The 17,294-nt window shown below is 48.7% G+C and overlaps 1 protein-coding gene across 1 annotated transcript in view; it reads right to left on the bottom strand.

Moving 5' to 3' along the window:
• Positions 1-12,354, bottom strand: part of LOC135818195 (A disintegrin and metalloproteinase with thrombospondin motifs 18-like) — a 34,284-nt gene extending 21,930 nt beyond the window's left edge. Inside the window, exons 1-9 of the mRNA XM_065331547.1 lie at positions 11,551-12,354; positions 8,361-8,728; positions 7,328-7,496; positions 6,742-6,983; positions 5,441-5,649; positions 5,026-5,090; positions 4,475-4,580; positions 3,949-4,083; positions 3,418-3,586 (exon numbers count right to left, since the gene is read on the bottom strand). Of these exons, the coding sequence (XP_065187619.1) occupies positions 3,418-3,586; positions 3,949-4,083; positions 4,475-4,580; positions 5,026-5,090; positions 5,441-5,649; positions 6,742-6,983; positions 7,328-7,496; positions 8,361-8,728; positions 11,551-11,692 (1,605 nt within the window). The 5' untranslated portion in view covers positions 11,693-12,354. The remainder of the gene's footprint in view (positions 1-3,417; positions 3,587-3,948; positions 4,084-4,474; positions 4,581-5,025; positions 5,091-5,440; positions 5,650-6,741; positions 6,984-7,327; positions 7,497-8,360; positions 8,729-11,550) is intronic.
• Between the last annotated feature and the right edge of the window lie 4,940 nt (positions 12,355-17,294).

The raw sequence follows: 17,294 nt of genomic DNA, 5'->3' as shown, positions 1-17,294 counted from the left end.
CAGAATGATATCATGGGCATTACTGGGGTACTGTAAATATACAAATTTTTGGCAGCTATTTAATTTCGCACCGACCCAAAACGCCTAAAATAAAACGCCGATGAAATTTTTCACAGCATCTGTCGCACTATACCATGCCCTCTACCCCACGCCGAAAATAAATCGCCGCCGAAATGTCAAAAATCGTGAAGTGCCGAAATTTTGCAGCGCCGAAATTTTGTATATTTACTACATGTACCTAGACCCTCTGACTTTTCTTTTCTTGCCCATCGTATTTTCCTGAGTATAAGCCCAGCGACTGTCCGGTGCAGTACAACACCTACGACAGCGTGGCTTAATTCTGAATGAAACGAAAACTCAAATCCTACAATATATAGACACATACAGACATATACCCTATTTATCACCGTTAATTTGCCGCACCTCTTTTTTGGGTGAATTTTAAGTGTTCAAAGTGTTCAAAGTGCGGCATATACTTCGGAAAATATATTATGGTGATCATCTTTGTGCTTTTCTACACTGCATGGTACCTTAGCTGGAGTGCTATTGAAGGCATCTACAACCGAAATGTTTCATTATTGTGAGTCGTATGGCACCCATGGCAGGCAATCAATCTTGCCAGAATCAATAAAAGAACTGTCCCCAATACTGGTTGGTAAAGTCTCCTCCAGTAGTACCGGGCTGGCCATCTGTACGTTTACTGGGGATAATACGGTATTATGCTTATATGTCGCATGACCCGGACTCTCTTGCGGTATATGTAATAGAACATAAGCCGACTCCCGAATGTTAATAAACCGAGGCGTTTTATTACACAGGTTTTTTAGAGAACAAGGTTTTTAACAGGTTTTTATAGCGAGAGGTTTTTTTGTGAGTGGTTACTGGAAATATCAAAACTGCTTTTTAGAACACGCAAATGAATGGAGGTGTTTTAAACCATAATTCAGTTGATCACACTTAAGCGGCGCGTCTCACCTTACACACCACACTGTCACTGTCACACCTGTACATAAGCACCAGCATACTAGGTCGACTATATTAAAGGCTCCTTGCTTGGCTTCCTCAGCATCTTCTCCTATGGTAATACAGACTTGGCATGTGTACTGTCTTGGTCTCCCTTCTACATGGCAGCGTAGGCATGGAGATATCCACCAGTCCAGCACGTGACTACTCGTTGGATCTGTACTACTTGTTGGATTGTTCATTGTCCATGCGTGATGGACTCACCGCCATGAAGACTCTGTTCATTCTCCATGCGTGATGGACTCGCCATGAAGACTCTGTCATCGGCAACTGTGGAAAGCCTGAAAAACCTGACAAATATCTATGACATCGGTCACGGGCTGTTTCTTGAGAAGGTGGCCACTTCAGCAGCTGTAATGGGCCCTGATGACCAACCAGCTCTGAGCCAGTGTCCTGGGTGATCCATCATGCTGCGGCGCTGACGGGAAATGGGTCACAATCTGTGGATTCAATCCTGGCCAATGTAATATCCGGCAACTTGGACATTCCCTTCTGGCAATTGAAGAGTCGAAAATTGCTGGTCAAGGACGGGTTCACTTTGATCTGACCAAGTCTAACAGCAGCTCTTGTCACTTGGACAGTAATCTAGTGCCTGCAGCGGTGTCAGTTTTGTCACCTGTTGCCAGCCATTCATCATACAAGTCCCGGATGCTGCTCTTGAATGGCTTGTTCCAGCTGACATCCGGGGCTAGGATACGCGGGGTGCACCCACCAGGGATGACAGTGCTCAGGATGCGTTTTTGACGCCTCTCTGCAGTGACGGAGTTAGTAAGATGGCAGCAAGGAGCCTCTTTCCAAAGGCCATGGAGCCCAGCAATCAATTGGCGGCTCATTGTTGAGCTTGGTCTGGAAACAGACTATGCATCAGTCAGCTTCTCACATTATATTCTTAACAGGGAGAACATATTACCACTCTTCTTTGCGTCAGAAGAGCCTACCTTCGCCCAATATCTGATTATGCCGATACGTCTTGGGTTGGATTATCCTCTTCCTGCTGCAAAGCTTGAAATACACCACAAGAAAATCCTTAAAATTCTCCTCCGTCAACCCCGCATGCTCTCATCATCCGCCCTTCATAAAATCGCTCACACAACCCCGTTATCACATGGACGCAGTGCACACCTGGCTTCTCTTGTCCATTCTATTAAGCTTGAGTTGTGCCCACCTCATCTCATGTGTTTTAATTGGTTCTCTTCTCTAAGAACTAGAAACTCGCTCTTACTCCCTAAGTGTGACTCATCCACTCTTTTGCGCTCCCCTCTCTTCATTGCTTATTCTCTTTGGCTCACTCTACCCAGAGAAGTTAAGGATCTGACCTCACTCCGCCTGTTTAACCCTTTGTGGACGGACTGTACGAGTTTCGATCTAATAAGATCGAAACTTCGTAACTCCATCGTTTCTTGAGCAAATTCCACAATCGAAGGGTCTACGTGGTAGCTGGAACTCCAAGCTGTCCAATGCAACAATTGCCGAAGAGTTACAATGTCGGACGCCAGAGATACCGCACCCCGTATTCTTACCTCGGCAAATTCAAATTTTTGATCGATCATTTCGCCATTTTGGGGGAAAATCCCTTTTCGTGTGCTCTTTGAGCGACTGAGCACATGATAATGACGTAGCCGGCTGAAGTTTGAATCGTCTCAAACAGATTTGAGCGTTCTGCGATGAAGGAGAGCGGAATGGCGTTGATGGGACGAATTCGCTTGCATATCAGGCTTGGAGACGACTTTGCTGTGTTACCGCAACTGATTTGTGGCGGCCGGATAATGGAGATTGGTACCCTGACGTAGCTCTCGCCAAGAGCTTTCCAATGAGCCCTTGATTGTGAAAATCAAGTGAAGGACACCAAAGTTATGACATGGAAAAGTTGAAAATTGTACTGACATTTTGTAATTCTGGTGCATACTGTGCTAGTAATCCGTCCATAAAGGGTTAGATCCGTGCCGCCCCTTATTTACTACGAAATAAATAGCTCATTATCCACATGTCCTTTGCGTCTCTGTGTTTTTCACTGTTTTTTATTTGACATTATCTTTCTTTACGGAGTTGTTGTTGCTGTTCATTTTGCTACTCTTTCTTTTCCCTCCCCTTACTTTTATTTATCGCCGTGGTTGGCAATCACCCACTCTCTTAACATTGGCCGGTGTTTCCACCGAGTCTTGAGATGTTGTAATAAATATATATAAGAGTCTGATCCGAATGATCCAAAGCCGCAGTGGCATTGGACTAGACAGCATGATGAAGGAATTCAAGAAATCACGACACTGCTCACATCGGCTCCGTGTTAGCCTCCTTACTATTCGACGTAGATAACTGCATGAAAGAAAGAAAGCACTCGTTCCCGAGCCAAAACTGCTATACGTTTTGAAAAAGCATTGCGACTTGTTCCCTTACTTGCTTCAACGCCCTTCGCGAAGGCACTCTGCAGAATCTGCTGGTGTTGCCTCTCAGCATCTGACACTGCTCGTCCACGTTGAAGTCCCTTCCTGGCAGGATGTCGTGCTGCTCTGGTGACCGGCGTGGGCAGTTCAGCATGCAGAACTTGGGCAAGTGGCGCTTTATTCTGAAAACACGGGGACACATACACGCATAAACGCCCACATGCACACATATACGTACACGTATACACACACACACACACACACACACGGAATGAACGCCTGTGCGTGGATACCGGTAGCACTGGTGCAGAATCACAGGTTCCATGAACTGCACCTCGGGGCACCCTGTCATGTGAGGAAGACTGCAGGGTTAGTTTGGAATGCCAAAGTAGAAATAATGCAATACAATACCAAAAATGTAGGTCTTGGGAGTCCAGATGCAGACACGTGGATGAAACTTGTAAAACTGCCCGGTGTCTCCCTTATCGACATCTGGGTTTACCTATGTCACTCTCTCCCCAGTCTCAGCCATGGTGCTGCCTACCTTAGAAAGGTCCGGAGATGCGCAGCACTGCATTGAGACCAGCGGAAGAAGTCAGTACTCGCCGTTGCACTGGGCGCCATGATGCCACGGTTGTCAGAGCACCGAGACGCCTCGTCATCATGATTCATGGCAAGCCTAAAAGTAGACAAAAAAACAGAGCGCAAGACAGACGCTAGCATCCACATTAGTGAGCACAAGGCCATGGTGCAGGGTAACCATGGTGCAGGGTAACCATGGTGCAGGGTAACTTGCTCCTCACAACTTCCAATGGAACCAACCTGTTGCGGTCAACGCTGGTCTCTGGAAGTGGCGGATCCCTTACTACGGTTTGCTGTACGCTGCAAACCTACACTTTTGAGGGTAGGGGCGTGTATCTACCACAAACTGACCGGCTTCATAACTACTACTATTATCTATAGCTGCTACTGCTAGTCTGCGTGTTCGTTCAGTGAGTAAAACCCATGCGTACATAGATATGTTTGCTCTAAAATAGAACTTCAGGGCATGCATGACACTTCGGACTTACCCATGGCCAATCTCGTGGGCCACGGTGAAGGCGCTGGCCAACCCGTTGTACTCGGCAATGCTGCACGAATCACTGCGATCACACCACGTCTCTCTTCCAGCCATACCTGCCAATTGTAGAAGGATGAGGAGAAGGAGAAGGGAGCATTAGAATGAGGAGTAGGTCTGTTGGTTGCTAGGTATGCATGATACATACCGGTCCATCACCAGAGGTCTACGCAGTGAGAAGTCAGACAGAAGAACTCACAAGAGCTAGGCACTATGGAGCATTACAACAAATTCTGAGCCTCAGCCTCAACATAGATAGTGCTCCTAGTCGCAAATCCGTTCACTGTGAAAGGAACCGCACCCGGGCGATTGATATGCCTACCAGCTGTGTGCACACGAGGAGTGAATGGTAAACATACACCGTATTGAAAGGGTACGTTCCCGACGCATATGCCCAGTGCAGTCTTCTGCCAATACATACTGTCTGCAGACATGACAGTATCCTCACAGCCGTGGGACTGAGCAAGTTCTGAGCAAGTTCAACTACTCAAGAGTCACGTTTACCTAAAATGTTGCATTTGCGGTCCGTTCGTCGGCGATTGTCAGCTTCCATTGAGCACAAATCAAGCCTGTAGCCAGTGAAATTGAGAGAAAGACATGGGATGACAAAGACACAGTGAACTCATGAGAAAGACACAGGATGACACAAGCTCAGGAAATGCACAGACCGCCGGGACGTGGCTTATAACCAGAGGATACTGAAGTCAAAACACAACACCGGTAGCTCGACAACTCAATGTTTGCAGCCATTTAAATTTTATATCCAATGCCTCTGTGGCAAGGCTACACGGAATTAGACCCACAAGTTTGCTATCCATAGATCCTCTCACCTCACAAGCCTCATTCCCTTTACCCTGATGGAGGTTTGGCTTTCATTCACACCTTAGCAGCTTAGAATGCACACAAAAGGTGGACATACCCGGTCAGCAAGACGGCATGGTCCGCTCCCCGGCGCACCCGCATCGGCAAGCTGTCCTGCCAGCCACAGAACGTGTCCAGCATGGTGAAGGCAGACATGGATGAGGAGAGGTGCAGGCGATGGGGACCGCTGCTGTTTGTGATCACAATGTTCATCACGTGGAAATCCACCGTGCTGCCAAGGCTCTTGTCGTGGAACAACCCCTTGACCTGTACACAACAGTACAAAATGGTCACAAGGAGAGCATTGGTGAGTACAGGAATGGGATACAAAGTAAAACTTGCTTTTAGCAACCCCTACAGTGGCAGGAAACCTGCTAGACACCTGCCTTTAGGCCAGACCTCAGGCCTAAGAGCAGGCTTCAACAATCACTAAGACCGGGCTTCACTTGAACTATCACTAAGACCAGGCTTCACTTGAACTATCACTAAGACCAGGCTTCAACTATCACTGAGACCAGGCTTCAACTATCACTAAGACCTGTCTGAGAGACCGCACGACTCTAAAGACCACTCACACCTGTCATGAAAGGCGCTCGTGCCTGGCCCAATACCACGCTTTATCCTACAGTCAAACTTGTGTAGAAATATCACCTGTCTCCAAAGACCAGCTTCCTGTGCACCCTGGCATAGTGGCTGCCAACGATAGCTGTACTGGAGTAAAACCTGCCTTTAGCAACCAGTACAGTGACAGAACACCTATCTTCAGAGACCAAGCTTACCACGCCCAAAACCATGCTTTATCCTTGAGTCAGACTTGGGTAGAAAAACGACTTAGCTATGCATAATTGGGCGGTTCCTCTAGACAGTCTTCAGGGTCCACGATGCACAGAGTGTGAATTTAGGGAAGTTTCCCATGCGGTACTGAGATCCAGGGTTTCCAGTGTTACCATACAGAAAGGAAGGCACTGTCGCTGCAAGCTTGCTCAATGTCCTGAACTGCTCTTGCAAATGTGGTTATACTGTTGTGGACATGGAAATCAGGTCGCACGTCTAGTGGCCCCAGGGCGCTGGCCATGCAGCCGTGGATAAGCGGTACACACATGTACATCGTCATGCATTTATGCGCTGCAGGGCGCTGGTCGCATCGGATCACCAGATCACCATGTGCACTGCGCGCAGCGTTCTGTACGCGCTGAGGGCGCCGGCCCCGGTCAATCGACTGGATTTCCATGTCCGCTACAGTACAACAAGACCAAGTTTTCTATTGTAAGTCAAAGGTTCACACTGATGCACAGTGTTGTTATCCAAACGTTACTAATTCTTGATGATTACAAACAACAATCTCTTGACTTAGCTTACGACATTCATAATTGTGCCCGTGACATCCAGTGTCCGTTGCATGTCTGACATAGTCCCGTCTCTGCCCCCAGAATTGCGTGGCAAGGATTTCACATGCCTCTGCATCATTTCCTGATCGACGACGACCAGGATCTTGGCACAGTGACGCTGACTGTCCAGGTCACCAAACTGACTTTCGGCAGCTCTCCGCTCACGCTGTTGATCCTCCTGCTGCTGTGTGCCTTCACGGAGAGGTACAGTATCTACACAAAAATATCAATCAATGGAAAACAATTCAAAACATGCTTGGTACACTTGTAGCATCGTTACGTATAGCACACATTGGTTCAACGGCAATCGTTCAACACCACTAGCAGGATGTTCTTCTACACACAGCACACTCACATTTCCAGAATGTTTTAAGTACGGTGGTGGCAAATGAAATCCAACCCCATGAGTGCATTTTAAAGTCACATTCACTGCATAGCCTATTATTCGCAGTGCTAGGGCTGTGCAGCCCCCGCACCTGTTGTATTCACGAGGTTGGATTTCACTTTTCACTGTACATGCAGTATATGTGCGATACGATCAGCTTTGCACGGCCTACCTGGTACGCCGCAGAAGCGCTCGGATTGCTGGCGTTGCTCAGCACGCTCTTGCCCGCCCAGACGTGGAGCTGCTGACCGACGCAACAGCCTGTGGACGGGCTCGGCTCCAACATGATCTGCGCTGGCCTCCAGCAGAAAATCACCAGTGGCTGTCCGCATGCGGCCTTGCTGTATTGGAACACATCCATCACAACACATTCCCTAAGAGACAAGATTGCCAATAGTACTTCTTTAGCTTCATACACTACAACAGGCTTGGGGTGAGAACAAACTATCGTCACCTTTCTCCACTGTGGTACTGTGTACAATAATATACTGGAGACGTATTCACCTGGCGCATTGCCCAAGATTGGGTGCATTCTCAGTACCGCGATGCGTTTTGTATAATTTGCTTGCTGCTCACTGCACTGACTTTACTGTGCTCTTCCAAAAACCATGTCTTGACTATTTGAAGGCTAGGCGGTGGTGCTACTGTCACTGATGCTAGCCCATAAAGATTCCATGGCGCTATAAGGCACCGTCATAACAGTTCACAATAGCTATCCATGCATGTCCTTGGTACTAGGCAATGTCCAAAACGATCCGAATTCACATGAACTGTATGGCTTCTGTTTTCATAATTATACAGTCAACTTCGCTTATAACGACACTCGGCGGGGCATCAAAAAGTGTCCTTATACCCAAAGTCTCACTATATGTATTACAGTTGGAAGGGACTTTGCTCTGGGCATGGAAATTCTGTCGTTATTCGTGAATTGTCGTTATATCCGCAGTCGGTACTAGCGAAGTTGACTGTCCAGTCGAGTCCTGATATAACGAACACCATTGTGCAGGAGAATTAGTTCTTTATAGCCGAAGCTCGTTGTAACAGAAATGCACTTACACCAGTGGGTTCAAACTGGGATACGGACAACGGTTCGCGATACTACGAGATTCGCTATAATGCCAGTTTGTTATAAGTGGAATTGGCTGAATACATAATTATGCTGTGTGTGTATAGTGCGCTGCAATGATGCACACTGAATCCCTCACCAATGCCCCACCACATGTGCTAAGCGTGGCAGTGGAGCCAGGATGACTGGTTGCTATGCCAACATAATGGCAGTTGCCATTGACATTATTCCGTTGCTCTCCGCCGTCGCCAATGTGTGCATGTAGCTCATCCTGTTGCCATAGCAGGAGTCTGAAGGTTGTGTTCACCGCACGGAATTGGTAATGAATGACGGGATCGTGAGTTGGCTCCTGCCATTGCTCTCCTGCTCCAGCTCTTCGTAGTTTGTGGTGGAGAAGTTGGCGAGCAGCTTCCGGCGTGAGACTCGAGTCGTCAGCTGATGGCAGTTCCACTCGCCGCGGAACAAATCTGTCCAGTTCCTCGTATCTTGCATGGGCTTCAACTGTGGCTACAGCATCATGAGGACATACAGACACACATACAATCGATTTGTAACGGTGGATAGGATTGCGTCAAGGATACGTTCCGATTGACACGGGAGCGCCCATGACCATTCATGGTAACCGTGATGCGACAGTGAGTTCCCACTGCAGTCATAATATGATACACTAACCCATCAGTCTGCAACACCATGCAGGATAGCTATGCCTACAGGGCTGCGTCGGCTGCAACTCTCTGGTGGGCATGTGGCAATGTTTGAAAGCGTAATCTATTGAACCATGTTAAGACATGATGTGAAATCTGCCGTTGCAGCAATGGACAGAGATAGCGCAGGCAGTTGCACACTCTTGGGGCTATGGACTCTATTAATAGCACTGACAGGTGAATGTTGCTGGTATAGTCAGCTGCAGATCACAATTCAATTGTATTTCAGCTAGTCACGGTCTCCTTGTTTGCCAGTGCTAATGCTGCATCTAGAGTTTTTTTTTTTTTTTTGAATGCCCAGCATTTCAATATCCGAATGTGGACTGTATCATGATGGAGCAGCATTGTACATTGGCCGATTGGGAGTGTACACTATAACTATCAGTAGGGTAGCTGCTTCAGTATTGATTTAGTTCGCATCAAATCGTGTTCATCAGGGGCGTCGGACATGGTACGGTCACTACGGTATTGACCGTACCACTTTTTGCCCCAGGTACCCCGGGAATCAATAGGATACACACTGATCTGGGCTCTAAATTGCCAAAAATGTCGGCTCAGCAACCCCTCCCCACGAGTAAATAATTATTGTACTTCAAATGGCTGACCGTACCACACTAAATAGGGCTTGAAAGTGCTACGTCACTCCATAGCAATGGCATAGCAACAATTTGAAAAATTCGAAAACTGGATCCACCTGGATCCAGTTTTTGTATGGATCCAAGCACATTTCAAGCGGTCTCACTCACAGCAAGGTGATGTTGCCAGTGAAACTGACTGATTTGGCTAGTGCGGGCGGGGTGACAACTGGTGGCGAAGTAAAAGTTGCACCTGCATACGACACGAGTGGGTTGCTATGCACCCACATACTGAGGCAATAGCAAAGTCACACCTTAGTGGATCCAAAATAGAAATCTGATGTCAATTTACTACTCCCAGGCCGTTTTTGACGTCATCACTTTCAAGCCCTATACCATCCGACGCCTCTGGTGTTCATAGTGTGGTTTTCTCCAACACATGATACCGGGATGTTCTACTTCTAGACAGTTCAGGGCACCAGCTGTTTGGGTCCTGATACAATGTTGGGTAGTGCGAGTCTGCGACTCATACTATAACCAAGTATTAGAACTCGGTGAGCTGACGCGACTGCCTTCTGGATTACCATAATAATGAGAGGTGTGTCACGAAAAACACAATCACAGCGAAGCTCAGTGCCAAGAGTGGCATGAAACATGCATGTTATTGTTAGAAAATTGAGTTTTTCTACAACTACAACTTACAAGACAATATTCTTGGTTCCGACCGTTTCTAATACAACGCGAGTGGGCGCAAACAGACGTCGATGTAACGCCATCACCGAGCGTCATTTTCCAGTCACGCGTTGCGAACGAGCTTCTCCCAGGGCGAACAGGAAGTCTGGTATACGCAGTTTTCGTGTACAACAGAACAACCCGACACCCAACGGCGGTCGACCATTGCATGTACATGTACATGTATACGCTGCCATTGCCAAGGCTTCGTAACTGTCAATCATCATCACTGTCTGTCCGCCGCAATGCTCCAGCACGAGTGCCTCTCTAACCCCTGTAGTTTGGTCAGCCGAGCATGTAACTTGTAAGGCAAGAACTGCCTCCAGAAACTGAACTGGCAGAAGTATTTCAAGCAGCTTCGCCACTCCTCCACCGTACCACCGGTCTACACGAAAGAGGTTACCAGTATCCCAGCTGCCAAAGTGCCCCACAACACTCCCATCATTCACCCAACTGTTGTTCTACAACACGTTGACGTTTTGGTCGAGCTTTTTCCGTTGTTCGTCGAGTCGCGACCTGCGAGACTGTACCAATCGGTACCCTCCGAGGCTCCGTTCCAGAAACTCTCTGCTGCCTACACAGCTACAACATCAACTTCCTCGTCACGCGCCTAGCTGGACAGCAAACACTAGTAGCACAAGCTGTATAAGGTATGTCTGCAGAGGAAACGAGAACGTCGCTTTTGGGGAGTTCGCTCCCTCAGTCATCCGCACACGCCAAACCTTCGCTTTGTTTGCGTTCGAGCTGCAAGTGCAGCGGGGGTGACATAAAGGAATTTAACCAAAATGCATTCCCTGGTCAAGTGGCGTGGCCCTTTGTAGTTATGCATCCTAACAGTGAGTCGACCAACTCACGTGAAGCTAACGTTCACCCATACTATAGTTTTGCATTGCATTTTGATGGGGACCTCTGCGGTGGAACAATATGCCGACTGTGATGGCTGCGTCGATCGTCCAGTACCTGTTCCGTGCCTTGGGCCGTTGGGGGTTTGTGGGTCATAGCCTAAGATTCTGCTCTCCGCACCCCTCGCAAGCCAAGCACACCACGAGCACTGCAGGTCTATTGCTACAAAGGGGTGGACATCTTCAGCAGCTGTTCTGGAGTACATTGTGCTGCGCCGCGCGCCTCGAGTCGTTCCAAAAGAGCGCTGGGTCTGGCGCAGATCATGTAGTTTCGCCGGCTGCTCCATATCTCTCATCACTGCTCGTTCCCTGGAACAAAACTGTACCTTCTTCAAGACTTGGAATGTAGCATGTACTCGCAATCCTAAATTATTAGTTATTGGGCTGCACAATATAGCACATCCACACCAGCTTACCTATCCGTTGCTCCTCCAAGGCTTGACAGAAACTGAGCAGGCACGCCGCCAGCAAAACACAAACCCGCACAGACGACTCTCTTGCGACCAGCTGCACCGAGTTCCTTTCGAACCTCGAACCCGAGTCGAAACGAGACGTCATCTTTCCCGCCAACGGGGCCAGTACTGGCACGGACTTGTCCTTCCTGTCACCAGGCGCTACTGTTACTGTGTTAGTCCGTGCCGTCCTGTATCTGCTCGGCCACTCTGTTTCGTCGGATAGTCAACTGGTGGATCCGCCTCGCTCACACTACAGAGATGCGACAACTGATAACGACGTATTGGTCGCTCTGGTGTCAAATGGCTAGGTGGCCACACAACTACTCAGAAATGACACGGTACAACAGGACGCAGTCAAAGGTACAAAGTGCTTGGGGAACGGCTAAGTATACAGGTCCACTGGCTGTGGTACATACATAGACTTGAGCGGCAGGACGGGCGGACGGTGCACTCGTACTCCAGCAAGCGAGGCGAACTGGATACCTGACGCAGGGCTCTTCAGAACGTCCTCTGGTCCATTTGACATAATGTCATTCACCGCCGCTTCGACTTTTGCTTTCTGTGTGTGTGTGTCAACAGTCCTTCTTGGGTTAGTCAAAAGGTAGTTATAGTCTCGATAAGCTGAGCGCCACAACGCCACTGAACCACGGAGAAAGCAGGTGCACTTAGAAACTGAACGAAGAAACTTCCTATTTTTTACCCGAGCGAGATATGGAGAGGGGACAAATGAACCGTCTGCGTTCCGTACCCAGCCGATTCATAGGCGAGATAAGCAGAGATGAATTCTTTGCCGCGCTTTGCATGTGATGAGGCGGTTGGCCGAGACTGTTCACGCCAGGGTAGAGAAAAAGAGGCGTCAGACTTTACTTCTCACCCTTTCGCAGCCCCGCTGAGAGCCTGAAATAGGCTGGATGGGGGCCGGAAGAGAGAGACCGCCATACATGCCAGCGCGGAAAACGACACGCTTCGCGCCATGCCTCCTTTGCTTCGTACTAGGTTCATCAGGACCATACATGTATACATGATCTATTCGGCACTGAGGCAGTGCAGTGAGGGCTGCTTGATCCCGAGAAATTCTCAGTGGCGAGCGTCCTCTTCGCAGGTCTGGTGTGATGGCGCGAGTTGGCTTGGAAGCGCAGTGTTGAACGAGCCCTGGTGCAATGCCCGCAGCTCCACATTCCTGACCCGGTGATGAAGCCGAGCAACTGTGCGCGTTTCTTTTGCACTGTGCGGCCCTGCAGCTTGTCTTTACTGTATCACAGAGGCGTTTGTCCCACGGCCATTCGCTCAGCAGTTGCGATAGAATGCTCTACGGTCGTAGGCTGTGATAGCATTGTTTGTCTGTGGAGAGTCACGACTGGTAGATCTACTACCGGAATGTTACTGTGTAGGTCTACCTGCAATAACACACAAGCAATAGATCCAATGCCAAGTCACTGCCAGGAGCACACTCATGCCATGTTTGCGTGTTTTGCTAGCTAGATTGGCTGTGGCAGTACAGATCGCCAACAACATGTTAACAGCGAGAGGACACAGCTAGCCAGCACGCGAAAATGCAACGCGGACACTCCCTCGTCTTCCTGTTTGGGTGCCAGCATGTCTAGTGCTGCGAACTGCCCAGTGCAGCCGTGTGCTGGCCTTGTTTCCTCCGATGGTCCACTGGAAACGGCTGCGTATCCCTTCAGGATACGAAAAGAGATTGACAGTGGACGCGCAGCGACGTCCAGCAGTACGACGGGAAATGGCCGTGTACGACCGAGACTGCGAAGACCGTGGCTTGAGTTTGAGCAATAACCCTAAAACCTAATCATATGCTTGATGGCGATGTACGCCGTAATCAGAGCTACAGCCTAGCTACTGGTATTCATATTGCCCGTCGTGATTCCCTTCCAGAGTAGCTGTAGACACCGAGCAAGATACCCCAACCAACCTTGAACCATCACAGGTGTCCATATGGCATATTGCTTGGCCTCCCCGTTTCCCCATTGCACTGTCACTGTGGCCAATGATTAGATTAATCACATGACGAGATGGACAGCCGGGAAAAGATCGAGTTCGTCGACTGATGTCTGTTCTCTTTACCTTGACTATGATTGCTAGTCAAATGATTTTCAATTACGCGCACATGCACAGCAGGCGATCAGAACAGAAGTAGACTACGTATATGGTATTCCTGATCTACATGTAAGACGTAACGGTTACGTTGCACGTGTATTGTTGGGCCAACGAAATCCGATCACTACGCCATGCGCTCACGTGCACAAAATATGAAGTGAGAGGACGCTTTATGCAAATTATGGGGACACGCATGTAGCCTATTATAGGCTGTTGCCATGGCTGCTGTTTGAGGGTCTTACCTGCAGCCTAGCATGCCTAGCGCCTGGAGCCGTGGAGGCTGGACGCTACACTCTGAACGGGATTAGATTTCTTTACCCATCCCCCCCCCCCCCGCCCCCCCCCCCACCCACACATACACACGCACGCCCAACACCACCATTCGCGCCCAGTGCAGGAGTTGTATTTATGTAGCATTGGATTTGGAGCTCAACAACTCCACCATCTAACCACCCTGTCGACATGTCATCGACAGCTTCGGAGAGGACCATAGCCGCCGTTCAGATGCAACGGATCATATTGCTGATCCACTAATAAGTGATCGGCAGGTTTCCATTGCGACTATTTCTGTTTGCATGTTTGATACCTACCAGGTTTTCAGAATTGTCGGGACAGATTTGCTGAATGCAGAGGTGCTTTCCTTGATTGAGGCTGATTGCACCGCAGAGCTAGCTGCACGTCTGTGTCGACCAGTACAGGGCACTACAGGCATTATAAGAATCTACAGTACATGATCGTTGTAGAAATGTACCACCAGTTCACAGGACAGTTGTAGTGCCGCGAACCCAGTCCTGCAGACGTCCAGCTTGAACTCTCTTGTTCTTGTTCTTGCTCTTGTTCTTGTCGGTGTGGCGATGGAATTTTCATCGGCCGGACGTTCTGTAATGTAGCAGCAATTACCTGCTAAAGCGCAGCAGGTTTCCTATCCATCGAGCTAGCAAGGTAGTTTGTTATAACTACCAAGGAAATCGCCCATTATCGCCCGTACAAGCCTGATGAGAGAGGCCACTGAATGCACATGATTGTAATTATGTACATCAGGGATCAGGGAGCCCTACACAATCATAATAATATACAAGTCATGTACAAACAAGGCCGGTCTAGGCAGCTCGAGGTAAAGTGCTCAATGCACAAATGTACAGAGCAGTATACAGCCTTTCGCCGTTGTTGTGTGTGTGTACAAGTCATGTACATTGTATATATAGGGCTCCCTGATATGATGTACAATGTACATGCACGATCACGGAGAGGTCAGTTCTGCGTATTGTCTCGTACATGATGTACATGATCTGATGGTCGTTGAGATCCACGCTGAACCTTGTGCTGAGTCAGGTCCAATGAAATAGTTTGTGTAATTGACGTGCGAGTGCGAGTAGGCCTGTCTGAGCACTAGATAACCATGATGGTGTCTGGGATGAAGGCGTCCTTCAAGACTGCGCCTGACCGCAATCGTGCAAGGAAGCATATTGTCGGAGACGCGTGTCTTGGTCACGTCGACGAAGAGTCAGACCATGGCCTGGGTCTGGGGGATGACCATTCGCTCGTACATGTACTTGCAGCAGAACTCCAATGACAAGGTTTATGCTGTAGCCGAGACGACCACTTGTTGGCTTGTGCAGCATGTGTTGACAAAAAGATTGCTTCTGCGTCTGAGCGACATTGTAGTCACTCTGATTATACTCACTAGGGTTGCAAATTTCCCCTGCGTGCGGAAGATTGCAATTGATGTCACAGTGTCTAGATCTGCGGAATGCGACTACAAATACCTGGAGATTTGGGCTACAAAGCACAAGTCAACTGCAAGTGGACGACTGGGCCACAACACAACAATGCAATGCGCATGTACTAAGCCTCATTGTAGGTCATTTTTATAGACAATGCACTGCTTCCTGTGTGTCAAGCTCAGAACCATGATGCATAGACGGAGAGCCTGGGGGTGATCGGGTAATGAGCCCAACCTGGAGCCCCGCGGCCTCAACCAGGAAGCTGTGCAAACATAAGAATCTGTTGACAAATATGTGTGCCAGGGTCCAGGGAACAAGACAAGGTGGGGACCAACGCAATGTGGACACCTCAGCTCACACTCAGCGCACACTGTCACTAGCTCTCCCCTGCAGATATCATCTAGAAAAATATGTCTCCGGAAGAGATAGTGAACAAGAGTTTTTATTTATTTCAAGGTCTATTCAATCTACACAACAGCCTACATTGAATGATAGTACCTGTATGTGTTTCAGCATGTACAGTACTGGCAACTGAAATCCGACCCCCTGAGCGGTGCGCTCACATCGCAAAGACCCAACACGGGATGGTAAAACTACGAAACAGAGACCGCTAGAATGTGAACCCACCGCTCAGGGGTCGGATTTCAGTTGCCAGCACTGTAGTACATCCATGTACTAACTGTTAACATTCAATGTAAGCTGTTATGCAGGCATACCATACCACTGTCTATGGACATAACTATGTGTACCATCATGCATGAAGTATGCCACTAGTTGTGATCCCATGCCCCCCCCTGGGCAGTGGCCTCGGCTACACCTAGGCCAGCTGTGACAGTACTCAGTAATCTCTTTCGAAATCAGGCAGCAGTAACAAAATGCCATGCATGTGGGTGATTTGCAACAGGCAGCAGTAACAAAATGCCATGCATGTAAGTGGGTGATTTGCACATCAGGGAGTAGTACAATACTACTCCCTGGTGTGAACACTGTGGGTAAAGTGGAACCAGGGGTAACTGTTACAATCTAGTTTTACTTTGATGTACATGTACGTCAACACGCATTCACCGGACAACAATTCACAGTACACTGTGTGTATGAGTGTTACAAGCCACTGATTGAAATGATTTTTAATAACTGACAGAACATTGGTCGACCAGTGTACCTTGTCAGTGGCTGTGTGTATTGTAATACCATAGCCCCGGGTGTGTAACCTGAACCGAGTGCCAAGTGCAGGCATTCTCCTAATCCCGGGCAAACACAACCGAGCCAACACTTCAGGCCAGGAAGGAATACTGCTCGCCCAATTAGTAGCGCTACCAGCAGCCTACACTGATCAACGATCGCCTTTGTCAGCGCTAGGCTTCACAGGAAATGGCGCCAACAAGATCTGCATGTTTGTACAGTGTATGTGCTCAGCACGCATTGTACCTGATCATCAGCTAGAGGCTCGGTGCTCTAGGTCCGATGACCACCACTAAGTGAACCACATACACCGAGCCTGGAGTACACACTGTTCCAGGGACATGGGGAACGACTAGCACTTGAGCGCAGAGGAAGGAAAGCTCAAATCCCGACAATGCGGGCAATTTTAGTAACTACTTCTCCGTGCATAGCCCTGAAGATGGCAAGGGTCAGATTACTTATTAGATGTAAACAGAGCAGTGCAGATTACAGGCAAAGAGTGGTGCAGCACGTAACACAGTGACCATGGTGGCGCTCACATCACAGAGACCGCCAAGGGACTTCCATGGCTCATAATTGCCCCCCCCCCCCTTCCTTTGCACAGAGAAAGCATGCGCTCGCGGTTGGAACGCAAACACGCTCACACGTGCGCAGCAAGCAGTGACGCAAGCACGCAGCGCAAAA

This window comes from Sycon ciliatum, chromosome 1 (genome assembly GCF_964019385.1).
Source record: "Sycon ciliatum chromosome 1, ocSycCili1.1, whole genome shotgun sequence".
NCBI classification, from domain to species: Eukaryota; Metazoa; Porifera; class Calcarea; order Leucosolenida; family Sycettidae; genus Sycon; species Sycon ciliatum.
The sequence above is the reverse complement of the archived record's forward strand: the minus strand, read 5'-3'. Positions and strand labels throughout refer to the sequence as shown.